Genomic DNA, 21,000 nt, shown 5'->3' on the forward strand with positions numbered 1-21,000 from the left:
ACTCTAGGACAGAGTCACGGACATAAACTGTGGCGACAGCCGAAGCGTATTATTATAATTTAACTCTCTGTTTGCCCACATCCAGCGATGTTTTTGTAGTCCTATGAACTTAATTATTTCATGGATCCGGTACGATAGCGTTAACTTGTTAATTAGTCTTGAGAAGTAGGAATCTATGCAACTGAATACTGTATCACAAAGAACCATTCAAAAAAAGGAATGCTATATTTGCCTTTAATTGACGCAGTTTGCAGCCATCATCGCTCCTTAATCAGGCCGGCAAACTCAAGTGAGATGAAAAAGGTGACAGAGCTCCTGTGGGAGGTTTTAACGAGTAACAGAAGCACTCTGAGATGAATAATTAGAGGAAAATAAATATGTATTCTGCTGTGGGTATATTGTAAAGGGATCCACAAAATCCAGTGGCACAGTCTCTGTCACAGACAGAGTGATGTTTAAGTGCATCATCAGTGCTGAGATGATTCATCGACTAGTCAATCAACACCGAGTCTGATGATCAATCTATCCCAGAAGAAATGTCTTTGCATTTGAGGACATTTTATAGACTAAACAATCACCAAAATGATGACAGGTGAAAGATGAATTGTGCATAAATAAAATGTCGTTAACTCAATCAGTGATTCAGACTTTTGGCTTGTGATAAGATGTCAAGAGCTTGTTGTTGCATAACCATGGGCTCCTTTCGTTCCCGCCCACTTTGCTAAGCTCAAGTGATGCTGGCAGTGAAACTCCCCGGACATGCGGCAGTGACTCTCAGGACATGCTACATATGATGTGTCCATGAGGGAGCGATGTACAGAGCCGTGGTGATTAGAGAAGTGTTAGCACTGGATCGGCTAGTAGATTTACCAAGGGTGAAGTATTTTATATATTAAGCACTATTAAACATCTACACCACAAAGTAAAGCCAAGTTATTCAAAATGAATGAAAAATGGAGACGGACGACTTAACCCCCCCTCTCTCAAATCCAAAACCAGCTGCACCTGCAGCGAAGAACTGCTGACTTGCACAGCTGCTAATGTGGATACGCTTCAGCGGATGGAAAGAGCCGCGGTCTTGGATCTGCAGACATGTCTGGAGGTTCGCTGTGGTCATGGTGAACCCGTTGTGTGAATGAGTGAATGATTTCCCCGTGAGTTGCGACATTTTAAACCCTTAATGGGTTTAACTTGACATTTACAGGAGTGAAGTTGTCTGCGAAGTCTGCAGATCTGCTCTTTGTACTTTGGACGTACGGCCACAAATGTATCAATGGTCTGCTTCCCGAAACTTCCACCGTCCTATTTTCAGCAGGCTAGCTGAAGGCCGGTGTTGATCAACATGTTAATTAAGCGTTAAATATTTAACAGCAGCCTTGGCGTGTGAGCTCAATGGAGTGTATCGTGGATCTGTCAGGAGGAAATCGTTTAGAAAAGACGTGAGGGGTTATTCACATAACTCAGCAACAAGGTTAGAGTGACATTATGGGCTGAGATTGTCGGGCTAGAATGTTTTCATATTCATAAACATGAATTATTGGGTCAGTGTGGGTGTACCAAGTAGAACAGGTGGTCTTTTTTTGTCCTTTCCAGAAACTACTTTTTAAAAATATATCTGAAACTGACCCAGCTATTTAATGAATAAGAAAGATAAGAAATTAAAGAAAACTGATTAAGAAAGAAGTCAACCATGAAGGTCTCAAACCAAAAATATGCAGCGCGTTTTTTTTCGGGTTTTCCATTAAATGCATCCAAAATGGGACAGAAAAGTGCATGATTATATGTGAGTGATGGAAACAGAGGATGCTGAGTCGTGATCTGACCGTGACTTTGTGTTGTCCGGTGAGGTTGGGCCATTCGCACAGCAGCTGGCTCTCCGACAGCGTGAGCACGCAGGGAGTCTCTCCGATCAGCACCGTGTAGTTGAGGCGGCTGTTGCCCGGAGCTGCTGGGATCAGGTTGCGACCCTAAACACAGATAGAGAGAAACGTGATGAGGAGAGGCACACTACGCTCTCATGCTAAATACAGTGTGTGTGTGTGTGTGTGTGTCCATCATTATAAAGGAACACATCAATTCATTGTTGTTTGGGTCTTTTCATCGAGTTCTTCATGACAAAGGAAAAAGAAACATGGAACAAAATTTTTGTTTATTCCTTTGCAAGAATCAGATATTTGCTTCCATCTGATGAATTTCTGAAAGACTTTTCCTGATCATGCGATTGCTGAGTGAGGATTGAATATTCCCATTTTGTACGCTATTTTCAAAAATTCAAGACAACTGGAGAAGAAAAATAAGACATGAAAATGACGTGCACTAAATGCTTAATATATATATATATATATATATATATATATATACATACATACACACACTACATACACACAAACTCTCTCACAGTTTTGTCTTCTGCCCACTGAATTGAATTCCAGCCACAAAGTGTGTACCTGAGGTGTAAATTCTAACATTAGTCGACTTCCGTTGCAGTGTTTCATTTCAATACGGAGTCCGCTGGTTCCAATTTGACACACACTTTGTCTGCGACGGAGGGGAGGCAGTTAGCGGTGTGATAAGAGGAAACTCAAGCAACAGCGAGGAAACAAAAAAGCAACAGGGGGAGAGATGAATACAAAGAAAACAAGACGGATAGGAAACGGGGCAAGAAAGCATCACGAGATTTAAAGAGTGGGTAGAGCGGAAGAAAGATTATGAGAGAGGTAGAAAAAGATGAAAGGACTGTACTCCGAAAGTGAGAACGAAAACGGGATTGAGCGGAGAGCAGAGCTGGCGAGCGAGCGAGGTAGACGGAGAAAGGGAGAGAGAGAGGAGATAGCTGCCGTGCCTCCCGCTGGCTTAGCAGTGGGACGCAGAGACAGACTCCGTTTTCCAATCCCATCGTCTCTGCAGGCCGCCACCCAGCACTGCTCTGCAACCCTGTAAACATGCATCCCATTCCACCTCGCCAACACACACACACACACACGTTCAGGCACTCAAGTCAAAGCCACACACGGAGCTGTTGCCACACATACACACAACAGGCAAGAAGCATCATGTGGGGACATGCTCTCAAAAACACACAAACACACACAGGACAGCACTCACCAAACACCAAGACCAGATAAATGTTTTTCTCTGCCTCTCTCTCGCTAACACACCTCAGTAAAAACACAGCCGACACTTCAGATGAGAAATTAATTGCGTGGCGAGCGCAGCGCACGCATCTCTGAGAAATGCAACCCCCACATCCCACCACAGCAAATTGCATTTTGGTCCATCTCATCATCGTTTCCAATGGGTAGGCGGTTCCACCGACGAGCCAAGCAGGAGATTTGGCAATTACAGAGAGGCTCTTTGCTAATAAATTATCATTTAAGAAATAAATTAGGACGGTTATGCTGCGTTCAATCTCTTCATGGAAATGAACAGCTTAACACACTCTCTGTGATAACATAAGAGATAGTCAAGGCAAATTCTAGCCCAAGATAAAAGCACTGAACGCTGTATTCACAGCAAATGTAACACATCAATGTGACGCTGGTCTAAAAAAAGGGATAATATATTGTCCCTTTATTGAGCAAAATGTAGAATCTGAAAGATGGTTTTACAGAGTGTCAGCAGTTAAGACATTGTATTTTTACCCCCTTATGTTACTTGTAGATGCTGATCAGCGCTGGATATTTCAGTGAATTTCACATCAGTAATATTTCACTGTAATTCCTCTTAAATAACTGAATATTTCAGGTTGAGCTCTGCCAGATAACACAATGACACATACACACGACTCACGAATTGCCAATTCATTTCACATACTTATGTCCAATCACTGTTAATGAAAATGAAAACCAATATAATCCAAACGTTGTGACTGTGGGCCCGTGTGCTTCCACACCAACCCTTCCAGCACTCGAAATTAATTACACAAATTGAAAAGACTGTTATTTAAGAGGGCTCGAGGCTGCAGAGGAGGACGTCAGTCACAGAAGTTTCTGTTAGTTACTGAAGGAAAAAAATTGGCCTTGGAAGGTGTGGACATTTGCTTTCAGCTTTCAATTATATATTTGTGAGATCCCCCCTCTCCAGGAGACCTTGTAAAAACATTTGAGAGCTTTTTTCTCTTCTTGTGAGAATAAAAATGCCAGTGTGTGTCTGTGTGCGTAGGTTTTGCCATTATTAATACAAGATGAGTTCAATATGTTTGAGACTTTTGTAGTCAAGCTGAAAGTAGAAAAACCTTGGGAGAAAAACATCTACCACTACCTGAAACCTAGGTGTAGATAAAATATTTAGGATGTGTGTGTACAAGTCAACACACATTCTTTACGGAAACACACTTTTTCTTGCTGATGTGGTCAGCCTGTTCTCATACACTCTCCAGCTAGACCTACAACAAATATATAATTTGTATATAACCTACAATTGTGAGACAGGGCAGACGACGTGGTATTAAGAAAAAAAGGCAGTCTGTGTGGTGGATGGCTGGGTCTAAAAACTCAGGACATTCACCCAGGTGACAAATGGCTGTGTCCAACGTGACACCAGACTCAGTTACTCAAATTCTGTACTTAAGTAACACCGCTTCCATAGTTATTTGAGGAAGCGTTTTCTAGAATTTATTGTAGGACATTAAGGTGCTCCATTCATCCAAACTCCACACTGAAGGTTCCCGCACCTGAACCGGGAATCAAACCCAGGACCCTCACGCTGTAAGGTGACAGTGCTCCCCACTACACCACCAGGTGCTCAGGATTGAAAATCAATGGCACAACATTTAGTATTGATATTATTGTTATCCTAATGCTTTGCGTAGAGAGGTTGAGTCACAAATATGTATGTCAGTCAATAGCAAAAGACAAATATTTTTTGGATCTCATATGAATTGTCCCCTGAATTAGACAATTCCACAAAAAAAGTCATAGTTTGTAGTAGTATAACTGTTGAAGTAGGGGTGTAGCAATTCATCTAATATATCGATGTATCGATTTTTATTCCTCCGATCCAACAACATCGATAGGTGCTCGGTAAGTTGTCCTTAACTGGGGACAAATATTGATATAAAATCGATTTGCAACATAAAAATAGATTGTATTGATATTAACCAGGTCTCCAGAGTGCGACCATTTTGGGCGCACATGCGACCAAAAATCAATGAAGTGCAACTTAATATGTTCCTTACTTGCACTGGTGCTCCTAACATTATCTGGTCTGTTTATGTGTGTAGCAAAATGTTTTTTCCCCCCACAGCATACAGAGATGAACCACCACAGTCTAAGCCAATCAGAGGCCGAGTAGGGGCGGGCCTAGGTCTCTGATTGGCTCTGACCCCGGTCTCTTCATCGCTGAATGTTTGTGAGGAAAAGTAATCAGGCGGAGTGACTTGAGTGTCAAAAATGAAGACAACTGCTTTTTCATACAGAAAGTTGCTGTGTCCGTAACACCTGTCTCCCCTCGCACCGTAAGATACCGGTCCTGTCTCACTGTCTCCCCTCGGTATCGGGAACCGGGTGGTCTGGTCGGGCGTAGTTTTAAGAAGTGGTCGTTTTATTTGGTCTCTGGTTCGCCGCGGGCTGGCCCACATTATACATTTACTGCAAAGAGTACGAGCACAGCCAGGCTGGGAACGCTGCCTTTTTCTGTCGGAGCGCCGTCGTTCAGAATCGTTAAAAAAGCATCAGAAACACAACCGGTACGGGACAGGTGCGCGGTGTTCTGTTCTCCTTTTTCAATATAAAAAAGAGCATTTTATTTTTAAATAAAAGGTGAATTTATTTGGCATTAATCGTTGTTTACTTGTTACCATTATTATTTCCACCCTGCTGATTCCCTTACAAGAAATACTTCTGGGAATCTTCACCTGTACTGTCCAGTATCCATTCAGGTATTTTTTCACAGTAAACTGGTTGATTTTTTGTAAAAAAAAAGAAAAGGAAAAAAGTTAATGTATTGATTTCAATTAATTGAATCGTATCATTCTAGAAAGCCAATTATCGTTGTTAAATCGTATCGGAACCATCAAACATGATATCTATCGTTCGGATCGTTACACCCCTTTGTTGAATTGTAAGACGTAATTCGAAAAACTATAGTACAAAAAGTTGACGTGTCCTGCTGAAGGTACGATGTTTGTTTTGCACCGTGATGTACTCACACTAACAACAGGTCTCTTTTCTGTTTGCTTCCTGGTTGATATGCTGGATGAGACCCATCAGGTTAGATAACGTTTGACGGAACATCGCTAAGTTACTTAGCCAGCTAGCATGCCTTGGTTAGGGCGGTGTTGGTGATGTGTACTCCACAATACGAGTAACGTAGTTCACTTAGCAATTTCCCACAAAGCAAACTATCAAACCCTAACCGTGACTTGCAAAATTATCTTTCAAATTAAAAATAAATCATATATGTAATTCACGGTACAATTATTATCTCACCCGAAGGGGCCTGGTTTAGCCTCTCTATAATTAAATTGCTTCGTTAAGCCCCTCCCCAAAACAGCACATTGCCAAGCAAATGTAACTAGGTGCCACCACTCTGTCAAGCTTTGGATTTCCCCCTACATGCTGATTTGCATGAAATAATAATAAGAGTGCTTCGTAAGAGTGATACAGGCAGTTGAGGAGTTTAGAGGATGGTGTAAGGAATGGATTTACCACTATGTTCATCTGTTCTAAATATTTGATATGTATTTCTGTAGAGGAGATTTGTCTGCTGTTTGCTACTTCAGCACCATGGACAGCGACATGTATTTAATATCACACAGCACTGTTCTGGTCTTCCTGCAAAGATGGCCACATGGACATTAACGGACGTGGAATTGTGATGATGGGACATTGGGATATTTTATCCTCCTTGTTGTATGTACAAAGACAGGTAAAATCACTAATGAATCTCATGGATGCAGCAAGAATAAATCATGCATCAGCCATGGATTCTAACTTGCACAAACCTCAGTCAGATGGAAGATCAATAAATCAGGCAGACTAGACTAACATATTCAACTAAACAACCCTTGCACCTCTTCTACTTGGGGGTGACAGGTTAACTAGGGTTCATGCATTTGGTCATTTGCCTAACAGGGGGGATGGCATCCCCATCAAGTTACCTACTGTGTGTAGAGGATCGCATCGATTTGACCTCAACCTAAAAGCTTTTCCTCCTCTAATGTTAAAAGTGAAAGTGACTGAAACTATGAACAATCATGTAAACTAAGCAGTCCAGAAAGGTTATGTGAGAACAAAATGAAAGATTTTCACCATTCTACTTAGAATACTGAGATTGACTAGCTCTGCACTGCGGTAGGAATTGTGTTTCTTTAGTTACATGACTCACGGTCATTAAGCATGATATCATACAGTCTTCAACACATTGTGTGTGCATCAGTGTCTTCATTGTATTCTTAAGTAGAGCCTAGTCTACCTGTGTTTACCGCCATTTACGCCATTCATGTTGAAACAGTGTGTAAAAATACTCTACGAGACTGTTAAGTTGATGGGTTTAGGTAATTCAACCAATCTCTGCATTGTTTATTTTATTCAAAATTGCTGTATTACTTTAATATAAGCCATTAAAATGTGAGCACTGATATGAAATCGCCTCTGTGTCTGAAGCTAGAAGAGGGTTCTGGGTGCACTTGTTGTTAATGTCCGGCTGCTTCCAGTTTACATAAATGGCCGGGTGGAGGGAGCTGGTAATATCAAGTTAAAGAGAGTCTTATTTCGGCGTACGCCGACCTCAATAACAAGCACATTCTCTCGGCACAAGCACATGTTCCCTTGGCTGCATCCCATTGGCCAAAATACTCTGGCTGGCTCTGATTGGACATTATAACCAGGAAGCAGGAGATTAACAAGCTTGGTTTACAATAAGCAATTAAATGTAGAGAAGAAGATACTGGTCAGAAACCAGTTCAAGTTCCAGTACCAACTTCCCAACACGTCCCAGTAGGAACATGAGGAAAACGTACTAGGAGAAGTTGAAAATCATTCATTTATGGCCACTATTGAGCCATAGCAGTACAAGACTGAAATTTACACAAGCCTGAGGTAAATTTCAGCCAATCGTTGACCTCCTTAATACTTTGGTTCCGCCCTCTGAACTGTCAATCCCAATAGAGCCAAGGCAACTGTTGGGCTGAACGTTTTTACGCCTTACAAGAACTGAATTTCAAACTGGAATTTGAGCTAAAAGGAGGATTTTAACAACGAGGTTAGGTTTAACTAACCTTGAACATTTTCAGATACATTCTGTAACTTTTATTGAAAATGGCCAAAAGTTTTCAAGTTATTTTTTAAAACATGGTTTATGTAAGCTAGGTGGCCAATGTAATCGATGGACAATGATTTTTACGAACACTGGTATGGTCCTTTAAATCTGGATTATTTTGTAACACAAATAAAATGTGACCATTGTGTTGAAGTGTCAATAGCCTTATTCTTACTGGATGAGCTCTCTGAAAAAGTGTACCTTTCAGCTGCACGGCTACATTGTCAAACATGTCCCTGACAAATTGTGTATTCAGAGCTCTCTAGCCAATACAAGCTAAAAACTTCGGAGCAGAACACTGATGGAAAGTAATTGAGATGTACCAGGCAAGCAAGTAAATATAAAAAATAACACTTTCTGACCTTGAGAATGAGCGGTGATGTGGGCTTCAGCTCCAGTATCCCAGAGGGACTTAGTGGTTCAAAGACGGGGTCGGGGTAGTAGCTGAACGTCTCGTTGACCACCACCAAAGCATTCACATTGTCCATGTAGAACCCAATCTCATCCGGGCCTGTGCCGGTCTCTGAAAAACCCAGTTCTGAATCCGCCACCGATGGAGCCAGGCACACCATGACTGAGTTATTATACACTGTGCAGTTCTGGAAATGAGAAGAGACAAAGACTGTCAAATCTACTAGAAATGAGTAGAAAAAGACACAAACCTGAACATACTTAATAATCTACTTATAGTTCTATTTACAAGAGAACACCTTGTACAAATCATGCAGCAAGGCCTCTTCTGAAAAAGTGTGTATAACCTCCAGCATGCTCAAATTCTACTTTTAAATACATCTGTCGGGTAAAATAGCCCATCCATTTTGTAAGTGAATGCCCTGTGAAAGTGTGATGCTATTATACCTATTGGAAATGCAAATTGGTTGCAAATTTATGATCAACTGTTAATAAAGGGCAATGTGCTGTGTGCCTTTGCTTTGTACCTGAGAATGTTTTACATCATTGCATGGGAGAATATATGAATACATGATGTCATGGCCGCAATTTACACGACTATTCTTTTGCATGTTTTAGACCATCCACTACAAATGTATTTTATATTCCCACCACACGTTTGGATACAGAAGTTCATGAATAATTGCCTTAATGATTGTTACATAGAAAAGGTGCAACATAAGAGATTCAGAGAATCAATATAAGAGCAAACAACTATTTGCTATGTCAAGACACAGTGGAGTAATATCCACCTGAGCAGAGAAAGAAATGGCTAACTTTGTTAAAATAGTCGGTACGCATGATTTTCGTGAAATATTGTGCATTTAACGCATGCAGATATAAGATTTAAATGTATCCAACTAACTAACTAAGATGCTTTAATGTTTTATTTTCCTACAACATAAATTGTGAATGGCATGCTATTTCGTCAAGTCTTGCTCTGAACTCTTTATAGAGATTTCAAATCAATCCATGCATTCTACTGCATTGCAATACAATAATAATAACACCACTTTGACAGAAAAAGCAGACATGCTGGTCATTGTGATGGATTGCCTATCTCAAGCAAGTCTCATGCATTAATGAAATGAATAAGAAAGGCTGTCTGGGAGGACTGAAAAAATTATTGAAACATGCAAAACACCATAGTAAGCTTTTGAAAATGGCTGTCATTTCAGTATTCCTGATTTGTAGTAAATGGGGCGACAAAATTAAAAAACATCAGCCCGGTCCTTTAAGTGCAAAGTAGCACTTTGATTAAGGGCTGTGTGGGATGCATTATGCAGTCTGTTTGCCTCAATAAGTGACAGCTTTATCTGCAGGTTGAATTGCCTCAGTATTGTTTGTCAGTTCAGCTCTTAACCTTGACAATTAAAGAGCTTCAACTCCTCACTGTGACAATCCCCAAAGTGCTTTGTGAATCTATAGAATTGATGAAACTCTTCAACTTTTCAAATGGGTCCTCAGGTTTTGCTTACTTTTTCAGCCCCAATGACATACTATTGGTTTCTGATTCCAGTGTGTAATGCATAAGAGACGAGGATCATTCTTGTGTAAGGTAATGTCAGGCATGCCATAAATATTGCCTCCCTTTGTAAAAGAAAATATAACAAATATATACATAGATTAATGAATTATTACTCATAATAAAAATAATAAATTGGTCAAATTGAAAAAAAAAATATTCATGCTATTCAGGAATACGATCCAGCTGAGTCAGTATCAGCCCGATATCAGATATCGGTGCATGGATTTTTCTCTCTCGTCTTCACACTTCAAACCAGTCTCGATCTCTCTCTCTCTCTCTCTCTCTCTCTCTCTCTCTCTCTCTCTCTCTCTCTCTCTCTCTCTCTCTCTCTCTCTCTTCACCAACACACACAGTCTCTCTCATGTTTTCTGTTCGTGACACAAACACTCATGTGGTGCAGTGACATTTGAAAAGCTATGTGGCCTGAGGTAGCGTTAGATGTCTGAAGCAGCAGCCGTACAGAGAGCAGACGTGAGCAACACACAGAGACAGACTGTCTGCCACCTTCAGAGGCGATGTAGAAGTAGCTGTCTGCAGATATCCTTGTGTGTGCAGCGGGGTCCGTCTGAATACATTTGTCAGTTAATATATGTACTCCATGTGTAAAGGTGAATACTACTGTATACACTGCCTGGGTGTGTTTGTGAATTTAGATTTGCCGGTGTGCGTTCCTGGCCCGGCTGCCTGTGAGCATGTTGGCTCGTCTGTGTGTGTTTCTTTGGCTCCGTTGTTCACATCGATACTCACATGAAAGGATTCTGCCTGCCCATACTTGGCCCTGATCTTTGGTTCTCGGATGGTTGCAAGGTTGGTCCCGCTCACTGTCAGCAGAGTCCCACCACTGTAGGGACGAAGACAGAGGGAAAGAAGACAGTACGATTAGAGCAGACTATGTGTGGTTGGTAGCAAATACCTGCAAAATGGACATCACTGTTGTGTGAATCTGCAAGAAGTGATCTGACAAATGTTCCCCAAAGAAAAGCTGCTGAAAACTTTCTAATAATGCTTCGCCAAAGCAGCACTGTTGCAGAAAGACACGCCCCATTACAACACTGGAATTAGAGACCACTGCGCTGCACACACTATGGTACCATATTGCAAGAAACATAGTGTGACGAGTCCCAACTTTCAGCCAGCATACCATTTTATTAGCTTACCTTGTCTCCTAGAAGTTACGTATTCACTAGCGATTCATTTTTTCAATTGACCCTTCACTAAGCTCCGCCCCCTGCTATTACTCCATCAAGCTGACTCACACTGTCACTAACTACTCTCCCTGAAGGAATAGTTTGTCGTTCTTTGGAAAAACGAAAGGCCATTTAACACAGAAGCAGACAGAAGGGTCTAGAATAATGGTTTGAAGGATATATCCAGAATGTCAAACTGACCCAGAAGCTAAAGCGTACAGATCACAGCGTAAATGTGAGCCACCATGACTCGGGGATCAAGACAGAAGTCAATGACATAAAGGCGGTTACTAAGAACTGGCTAAATGAGAATATTTAACATCATCATGTTTAACACTAGGCTGCCTTTAACTTAGTTCTTAGTGGTGACATGAAGTCATGTTGTTGTTTGTCCATAGCCTAACGTCAGCCAACGACCTGCACCACTCGATGTTTGTGAGTCCCTCATCAGAGCTGACCGGTGCTACACTATGATTGGCCAATGTGAGTAAGGGGCTGGTCAATTATGTAGTGGGGTCAAACATCATTTCTGACAGGGTTATGGTATAAGGCAAATATAATTTCGAGTGATTAACTCGAGATTTATGTGACACATCGGCAGGGCTAAAGGATGAACCTTTTATAACGGAGTTTACAGAGAACAAAATGAGAGAATGAGGACATGAGGGAGCATGGGTGTGAGTGAAAGAGAAAAAGAGAGAGGAAGAGGTGTGAGTGATGAACTGTGTGAAGGAGAAAGATCCACAGAGACGCTGTACATACTTTAATCACAACTCTATCCACAGTAAAGATGTGTTTGCATTGAGCCGCTGAAGGTTACTGGACTGGATCCAGCATATAACAACGCTAGAATTTGGCTGAAGCCCAAAGCTTCATTTTGTTGATGAGGAGTGTGTGGAGGCGGACTCACACTCTCCTGTTGGGAAAAAGTGGTTGGATTGATCCTAGGAAGAAGTCATTTTCTCTCCATGATCGAGAATGTAAACACGTGTTGATTTGAAACAACAGCTGATTAGTTCTCAAATTTCACCAGCCCAATTGGAAAGTGTCTTGTTTATGTACCCTTCATAGTATCCCATGCTTTTCTGACATAAAATGATTGGTCAACCTGTTTCTTTTGATGACCCGCCCTCACAATGCAAGAGTACTAGTGCTAAGAAAGGATCACGGGGAAAAATACAATCTTTATTATAGGAGGACTCTTGCCACTTGTAAAGACAATGGAGTTAGTCTTTGCTTTTTTACTGCAACACTTAAACTGGATTTATGAGGTTTTCATGAAAGATGTCTACCTTGTTTTACAGTGGCAGTTGCAACCTCTGAGTACTCCACTCTGTTTTCTGCTCAGAGACGTTCACTGCTGCCTCAGCGATCTGCGCCCTCTGAGAAATGTAGTTTGTAAGATCCCGTATTCCCTCAGGCTGTGGAGTCAGAGTACTGCGGTTCGAGAGCAACAGGAGTAAAAACCCTTTCCCTGTGCAACAACACTGTTTTATATGCACATGTAAATTAGAATGTGTGTTGTAGTATTGTATCCTGTATATTGTATCTAAAGGAAACATGTTTGTACCTTTTCTTTTTTTATTATTTGTTTTTGTCTTTGTTCTTCTGATTTTTAAAAAAATATCTATTTTACACTTGACTTTGATTCAAGTTTAAAGTGACTGAAGTGGATTATTGTGTGCCTTTCTGCGGGTTTCTCACTGCCTCAAGGGGGATACAGTGTCTCTTACTCTGCTGTCTGAAATAAGAGGCTGAGATAAAACCCTTGTATCTTTAAAGTCATAAACAATATGCAGCTCCCTGAAGGCACATCGGACCAGAAAAGCATTTTTGGAAAACAGGCAGTGGACAATGGATGGATATTTTTGTGCATTAGTGAAGTTTGAAGTTCAAACACTCATGGCCAACACCCACGGTTACGATATCTCAGTAGGCATCGTGCAGGCTGGCTGTGGAGTGTAATGCATTTAACTCTCTGCTTAGAGATCCCTGTGCCTGCCTGCTGCCTTACCTATCTGAACCTTGAAGACAAGTGTTTTTAAGATGTACTTCCTCTGTTGTCTGGGTATCATCAGCTGTGTCTGTTCTGTGCAGGGGTGCTGTGCCTACAGTCACTGCTGTCTCTTTTCTGTAGACTGACTCACCACTGTGTTGTCTTTTTGCCGTTTCTGAATATTATGGAATTATCTGGGTGTATCTTGACCAATCCTCTTTACAGACCTGTAAACGGCGGCGACGCCTAAAAGATGCGTATCCTGTTCTTTATGCCCATTCTTTCAGGAGTCATAATAACTTGGATGTAATCCTGTAAATGTGTCTGTATACTGCCTCCGTGTGAAAGCAATGGACCTGCCTCATGAAGTGTCTCTTGGGCTTTCTTCCATTTGACACAAACAACTTGAGGATTTTCACCTCCTTTAGTTTACGGCTTCAAAATGGAAGGATTACGATGTGATGGCTGGAGCTGACAACCATTTCTGTCTCTACACCAGCCAAGATATAGAAGTCCTTCCTCCCTGAAAAGGATGGTAGGACTTACCTGTGGTAGTAAGGGCCATTGCTAAATCAGTTCTGGTTCTCCAGGCAGGACCAGGTAGCTGATCCATGCAACACATCTGCAGGCCATTACAGAGGCCATACAGGCAGACACAATGACTAACACGTCACGCGATAGCGTCATGCCACCCACTGAGGTATCGGTCGAGCCTTGGCTTGGCTTTGAGAGTCCGCTCTCCAACCCGCCACCGCAGGAGGATAACAAAGCACATTCATTATGGTGGGTTACCATGTGTTACCATTGATTTCTGCAAAATGCTTTTCATTGCAGACATTAATATGACACTTATCCTGAATTACTTTGCTTCATATCATCGTATCAATTACTCTGCTGTTGGTGCTTTTATACAGAGACAAGGGGAGAGTCTGGCTGGCTCACACTAGATATCCATCTCTCACTCTAATCCAAGAAGACTTACAGTAACAGCAAAACGTAATGATAGGGAGGAACAGGGAGTAAATGATGAAGCTAGATGTGACATTGTTGGTAGACAAAAGGATTCATGTCTGGCTATTCTTCTTTTGACAGGTTGCCCATTACTGGCTGACACGATCCGGTCCCATTCATCCTTGATTTCTTTGGATAACAGCGTCATGTGTACGATGTGATTGTAGCCTTTATTGGAGATCTCAAGTCTTCGGTGGGTATTTTGACAGCTGAAGGTGAAACACTATCCCTCTTCTTCTACTTTTACACACTATTCAAATTCCCTTTTTGTGATACTGTATTCTTGTCATTTCTATTTTTGTACTGTAATCTTCAAGAGCCAAATTCAGATTAAGCAACTGAGACAATCCTGAGAGCCATGCAACTGTAATATTATGTATGTATGACGTATTACAGCAAGTGCATGTACTGCTGGGTTCTTCATTTGCATCAATATGGCGCATATTGTTGCATAAGCAGCGCTTCAAATTCAGTCTGTGTAATACAGTAAACTGGGTTGGCTCACATACTAGCATTATATTACTGTGCTCTTTAAAAGAGAGATGAAGGCAGATGATTAACAAAAGGAGCAATGGAGCTGAGGCCACATTCAAATGAACTGATTTTTAATAATGTTTGTGCCACAAATGCATCATGGGACTTGGCAGACTGCACTTTTAGTATAATACTGCCTGTCCTCTGCCTCCTTTCTCCTCCTCCCCTCTCCTCCACAGCTTGATGTATATTTGTGCTGAGTCCCTCTGTCCCTGTTGCTGCTCTCTTTGTCTAAGTGAGTCTCTTTAGCTCAGGTACATGCTTCAGGGAACAGACAACAAGACAATCAGGATGAACTCTCAGGGATAGCTGGGGAAATCCAACCACTGTTGTCGTCAGTTTTTCTCCCTGTCTGCTCCCCTTCCTGTCTGCTCCTCCTGCAGCACTAAATGGCTAAATGTCGTGGCAAAATCAGTTGCTTCAAGCAGGGCTGCCTATTTTTCCATTTGGTTTGGATTGAGATTAAGTATCGGTGAAAGTCATTTTTGAGGAGGCCTTCTGTGACGTTCTCTAGTGCAGGTGGGTCATCACTCATCAACCCAGAGGAATTGTGTTTTAAAAGTGAATAGTTGTGGTCAATTGTGAATAGTTACTGCTACAACACGTGTAAAAGCATCCTTAAAATCTAGCATCCTGCTAAATGGGCATCTGGAGAAAACGGTGAATCAGCAACTCCATTTCATGAGATGGATTCCTGGGATGACACATGCTGTTAGCTGCATAAACAGAACCATGATTTAGTTTGGCAATAAAGTCTGTCCATCCTGGGAGTTAGTACACTGAATGTCTTTCATTCACACTGGTGACTCTCTTTAAAGTCACCTGTTCCATTTGCAGTCTCTAACTAGAGTGATGCTGTCAAGCCACATTTACGCTCTACAGATGCGCTGGTTACATTTCATGCATCAGACTGGTGTAAAGTAAACACAGAGCTCCCTATGCTTATGTGCATTTTGATTAATTATTTGACAGAATTTGTTCTGCACATAAACAGGCTTGACGGAGACAAAAAGCCACTGTTAAATTGTTTTAGTCCTTATTATTCTCCCCTACCATTCACTTAAGTTACTAAGCAACCGCGGACCCATCCGGTTGAAAGTCACCAGTTAACACGGCCCCTGAAACACCTGCTGCTCTGGAACAACCGTGGTCCTGTCGGGGTTTCATGTAGGACTCGAGTCACTGTTGACATATCGATTCTGACAACCAGACATTTTGATGCTGTTAACAGTTTTATTTCAAAGTTCAAAGATCACTAACTCGTCTGGATGGTTCTGACTAAACACTACTTCCGTTGCCAACATGCGCATGCATATTTTTGATTTGGTCGACTGTTAAGGGTTTATTTAGACAACCTAGTGCAGTCTCTTGGTAACTGGAGAGGTGCCAGTGCTCTTGAGCATGGCACCAAACCCCCACTGGAGAGTAGCTGCCCACTGCTTCTAATATTAGAATGGGTTAAAGGCAGAGGATACATTTCACTGTGTGTGCTGTGCTCTGTACATCTGAGAAAAGACAAGTTGATTTACATATGCTGTGCCTTGCTTAGGGGTACCTCGGCAGCACTTGGTGAAGAAGTGGCAGGCCAGTACTAATCTGCTTTATTCATCCAGTCGCTTTGGGAGGAGATTTGAAAATTTAAGTCTAAAATTGCTTCTCTAACCTCTGCTGCTGCCCAAATATCTTTCCTCGGTGTCCCAGATGAACAGTCCTCAGTGATTTATTTTCTGAAGTGCTCTGTCTTTTGTACCTAAATGGAATATCAGCAGCCAAGCACAATGATAATGCACTCCCCCCCTCCCCCCACACACCCCTGCTCTTTTCTCTTCTCGCTGTCTTTCATCCACTCTTGCTATCATCAACCAAGCACAATGATAATGCTCAGCAGGTGTGCATGTATTAGCACAAAGGCAGACAATGAGGCAGATATGAACCAACATGATATTGCATCTCACTGGTTCGTTATACTCTCTACCTGAGCCAGCCTGTGACACTGTGACAGAGGGCGCCGGCTGAAACGCATCAGCTAAATTAAAGCTTCCACTAGCTGGAAGCAACACACACAGTTGTGTCGCCGTTTGTGAGGCGAGGGTTTTGTTTCGTGGGTTTCTCAGCCAGATGGAGGAGGGATCAGGGGCCAAACATCAGGGACTCTGGGAATCAGTGGGGTTTGTGTGCGTCTGTGCATGCATGTGTCGTTTTTAATTCTTTTTTTCATGTGGGATCATCATCCCTGGGTGAGCTCCCTGAAGTAGAACCCCATTTCTCAGTCACACACACACACACACACACACACACACACACACACACACACACACACACACACACACACACACACACACACACACACACACACACACACACACACACACACACACACACACACGGTGTTGCAGTGCTGTGATTGGGCTCAGCTGCTTCTCGGGCCAGTCCTACTGGGCAAAAGCAGCAAAGCAGGGTCCATCAACACGCTTCTCTAACAAGCTCTGCATCTATCAGCCCCCGTCTACTGATGAGTCACCAGGGGGAAGAAAGCAACCGAGAGCAGGAAAGAAAGGAACAGGAGGGAAGGAGTTTAAAATGAGGGGAAACAGGGCAAGATAGCTGCCTGTCTGAATATCTTGAACGAAATTAGGAAGACAGGGAATGGAAAAAAAAATGCAGAATATCAGCGAGGATATAAAACGAAAAAGCTTACAGCAGGTGTTGTGACATATGTTAGACGGAATAGGTCTATTTGAACAGGTGGGTAACATAATACTGTGAACTCATTCATCTGGGCAGAATGTAAGGCAATGCCAAATCACAGGAGGTTGTTTGTAGTAGAAAAACACATTCTGCAGGAAAATCTTGACCTTCGTCATCAACTGGCACCTAACTCTTTGAAAATACAGACAGTACCAAGCGGAAACCCTCGGCTCTCAAATGTGAAGCAAAAGCAGATTTGCCTTAAATTTGCAATCTGTCTAATGGCCACCAGGGCAAAATCACTAGTTTCAAGTCTTCTTGTATACTGCATGATGTTCATTTTCATTTTTCAATTATGGTCCATTTAGATTAAAATGAAGATGAAGCAGGGTATGCTTTAGGGCATGACTACTTTGCGATTGACCAAGATGGTGAGGGTCGAAAGGCCAAACTCAATGTTATACACACATGTGCCCCAGAAGAAATAAAATCATTGACTAATCCAGGCAAACATAACACCAAGGCTGAAGGGGCTTCAACAAACTGAAAAGTCAACGTTATGAATAAAACTATGTGATCCAGCTCAGTAAATAAAAACTCAACACAACAGCTTACCTGGCAATGCTCCAGTCTGGTTCAATCCTCAGTACAGTGGGGTCTTCGGTATAGTTAAACTTGACCTCAGGGTTTCGGAGCTCAGCGTCGTCGATGTCCACCAGGACTGATGCCCCGCCTGCTGCTAAACCAGCCGGTGTAACACACACTATCTCACGGGCGTTCCTCCTGTATGGACGGACGAACAGACACGTCAGAGGAAGGCCATCTCATCACCAACATGGATTTGACAAACAGCGGGCACAATCAGTGTCAGGGAAATGTTCAATTTCCACAAAACTGATGTTATAATGTCACAAGAAACTGTTGTGAACTGATATTTCAAAGATATTGAGGTCTTGCTAGCTCCCAGGAAATTTCTAATAAATACAGAGATGCAGGATCCAAATACATATGTAAGATTGCAGAGCAAATGACAGTGGAGTGCATTTATTCTGAAGAAAGAAATAATTGACACATGAACAGAGAAAACAACAGACAGACAGCCTCAACAAAGAGGCAGTCTAGCAGTGTCTGATTACTCTAAAAACAGGATTATAATAATAAAGAGGCAATTATTACTTTCTGGGGCCAGAACGTTGCCTAAATGCTGAGGTCCAAGCTGAAGCGTTGACATATTTAATGACTCGCTGATAGTGCTTGTAATTACTAGTGTCCAGCCTGGGAAGCCAATTAGTCTCATTCTCTTTAAATCATATAGCAACCTGCTAATTTCATTAGATAATCCCACTCGTGACTTAATGCACTTCAGCCCACTAAGCCAGTTAAGTCCTGCAAGATGGCCACACTCTCCTGACCCGCTGGATCAGTGTGAGCCATTAGCTACAATGAATAATGTGCACTGAACTGTCTGTATTTGGATAGATAGGATAACAAGGTAGTCATGAGTGTTAATTTATAGCATCTTGTTAGCCGAGTGGCTACAATGCATGCCATGTAGCCACAATGTCACAGATTTGATCCCACCCTGTGGTACGTTTGTTGTACGTCATAACCCTCTCTCTTTTTCGCCAGTTTAAACACTGAAATAAAGTTGAAACATGCTCCCTTTATCCTGTTTCTGCCCACATTGGGATCAGATCCCCAACATGCACATTAATTAGGCTGTGGCTGACTTAAACCAAGGCCCATCCTGGGTGGAGGCAAGCCATCTAATGGATGGCCATCATTTAGTTTTAGGCTTGCTAGCTGCTCTACTCTGTATAGCTTTTGCTGGGCTTGCTTAAAACAGGGGAAGAGGCAGTTAAGTAATCTTTCAACTTGCTGAGCAGTTTGTTTTCTCAAGGATGTGTTCACTCTGTAAGGATTGCATTTACACCTGGCTGAGATCCAGAACCTCCACATACGGAGGCCGATCTGATCATATCCTGATGGCAATGCATTTACACCTCGCACCTTATCTTATCTGTACCTCGTCTAAATATATACATTACATCAAAAAAATTTTGTGTCTGCGTTTGCAAAGGTTGTGAGATAACATTAACCCTCTATTTTGACTGGTGTAACCCCTCCTCTACAGCATTTACTTCATATAAACATGAATGTGCTTAGTGTAGGGAGGATGTAAAAACAAGTCATGTTAAGTAGGGTTTAATGAATTTCTAACCTGCTATGATTGGTGCACTGACAAAGATAAATGGCACCAGTCACCACCACTGTGTGTGTGTGTGTGTGTGTGTGCGTGTGTGTGTGTCTGTGTGTGTGTGTGTGGGTGTGCATATGAGTGCATGTCCCACAGGCAAAATAACAGTGAATTGCATCCCCAGTAGCTACACTATCTAATATGTATTTAGCACAGTTGAGTGGTGGTTGCTTTTCTGGGCCACGACTTCGCAGCAGTTATGTGTGTGTGTGTGTGTGTGTGTGTGTGTGTGTGTGTGTGTGTGTGTGTGTAAACACTTCAATGTAGTGTTGCACATGCTATTGTGCTTCTTCATGCTATGGCAGCCACATAGAGCAGGAGAGAGAACCTACAATAACCACCCTCCCAAGCCCCTTGGCCTGTAACCATAGCAACCCCATCCAAAAGGACACAGGCCCCCAGCCACCTTCACAAGATGCCACAAACACAGTCCCACAGTTTAGGGTGGGACACATAAAGGCAGACTTGAGTTGAGCGAACAGTTTTGGAGAAGTGGAATCTGCTGGATTACTGTGAGGAGACTGCAGTACAGGAATGAGTGCTGTGACATCAAAGCTGGCATATAGTTGCTTCAATAGAGATTAGCTATGAGAGGCTAATCCATGCATTTGACAAGCTAGCAGCTGTGATGATACTTCTGGTTTTTTTTTTCATTTCCCCCCACTAGATTAGGAAAAGCCTGTGTGTGAGTGCAGACAAAGAGATGCTGTGTGTCTACAAGCGCCAAGCATGCATGGACACTTCAACACAACATTCATGATCCCCCCCCCCCACACACACACACACACACACACACAAAACCTGACACACTGATTACATGCGTATATGCACATGTAATATCCTTAGGATTGTTGTAGCACACACACACAGGCACACACAGCTTTTAACAGAGCATGTTCAAGTATGCACATATTTTCTTTATCTATTAATTTCCTGTATTATCTACAGTACTTTCATAATTATGAATTTGTTTCAGTATCTTAAGTACTTTGTTTTTGTCTTAGTCTTATCTTAATTATATTCCCCTCTGTTGTGATGTTCCAATTTCCCCACAGGGAACATTAATTTAATTTATATTAAAAAATAATAA

At 42.0% G+C, this 21,000-nt stretch overlaps 1 protein-coding gene across 1 annotated transcript in view; it reads right to left on the reverse strand.

Annotated features, from left to right (window-relative positions):
- Positions 1-21,000, reverse strand: part of LOC311017714 (plexin-A1-like) — a 249,977-nt gene that overhangs the window by 41,682 nt on the left and 187,295 nt on the right. The window contains exons 16-19 of the mRNA XM_084016250.1: positions 18,269-18,436; positions 10,985-11,078; positions 8,622-8,858; positions 1,824-1,967 (exon numbers count right to left, since the gene is read on the reverse strand). Coding sequence (XP_083872376.1) covers positions 1,824-1,967; positions 8,622-8,858; positions 10,985-11,078; positions 18,269-18,436 — 643 coding nt within the window. The remainder of the gene's footprint in view (positions 1-1,823; positions 1,968-8,621; positions 8,859-10,984; positions 11,079-18,268; positions 18,437-21,000) is intronic.

The sequence above is a fragment of the Eutrigla gurnardus genome (genome assembly GCF_963514095.1).
Source record: "Eutrigla gurnardus genome assembly, chromosome: 8".
Lineage (NCBI taxonomy): Eukaryota > Metazoa > Chordata > Actinopteri > Perciformes > Triglidae > Eutrigla > Eutrigla gurnardus.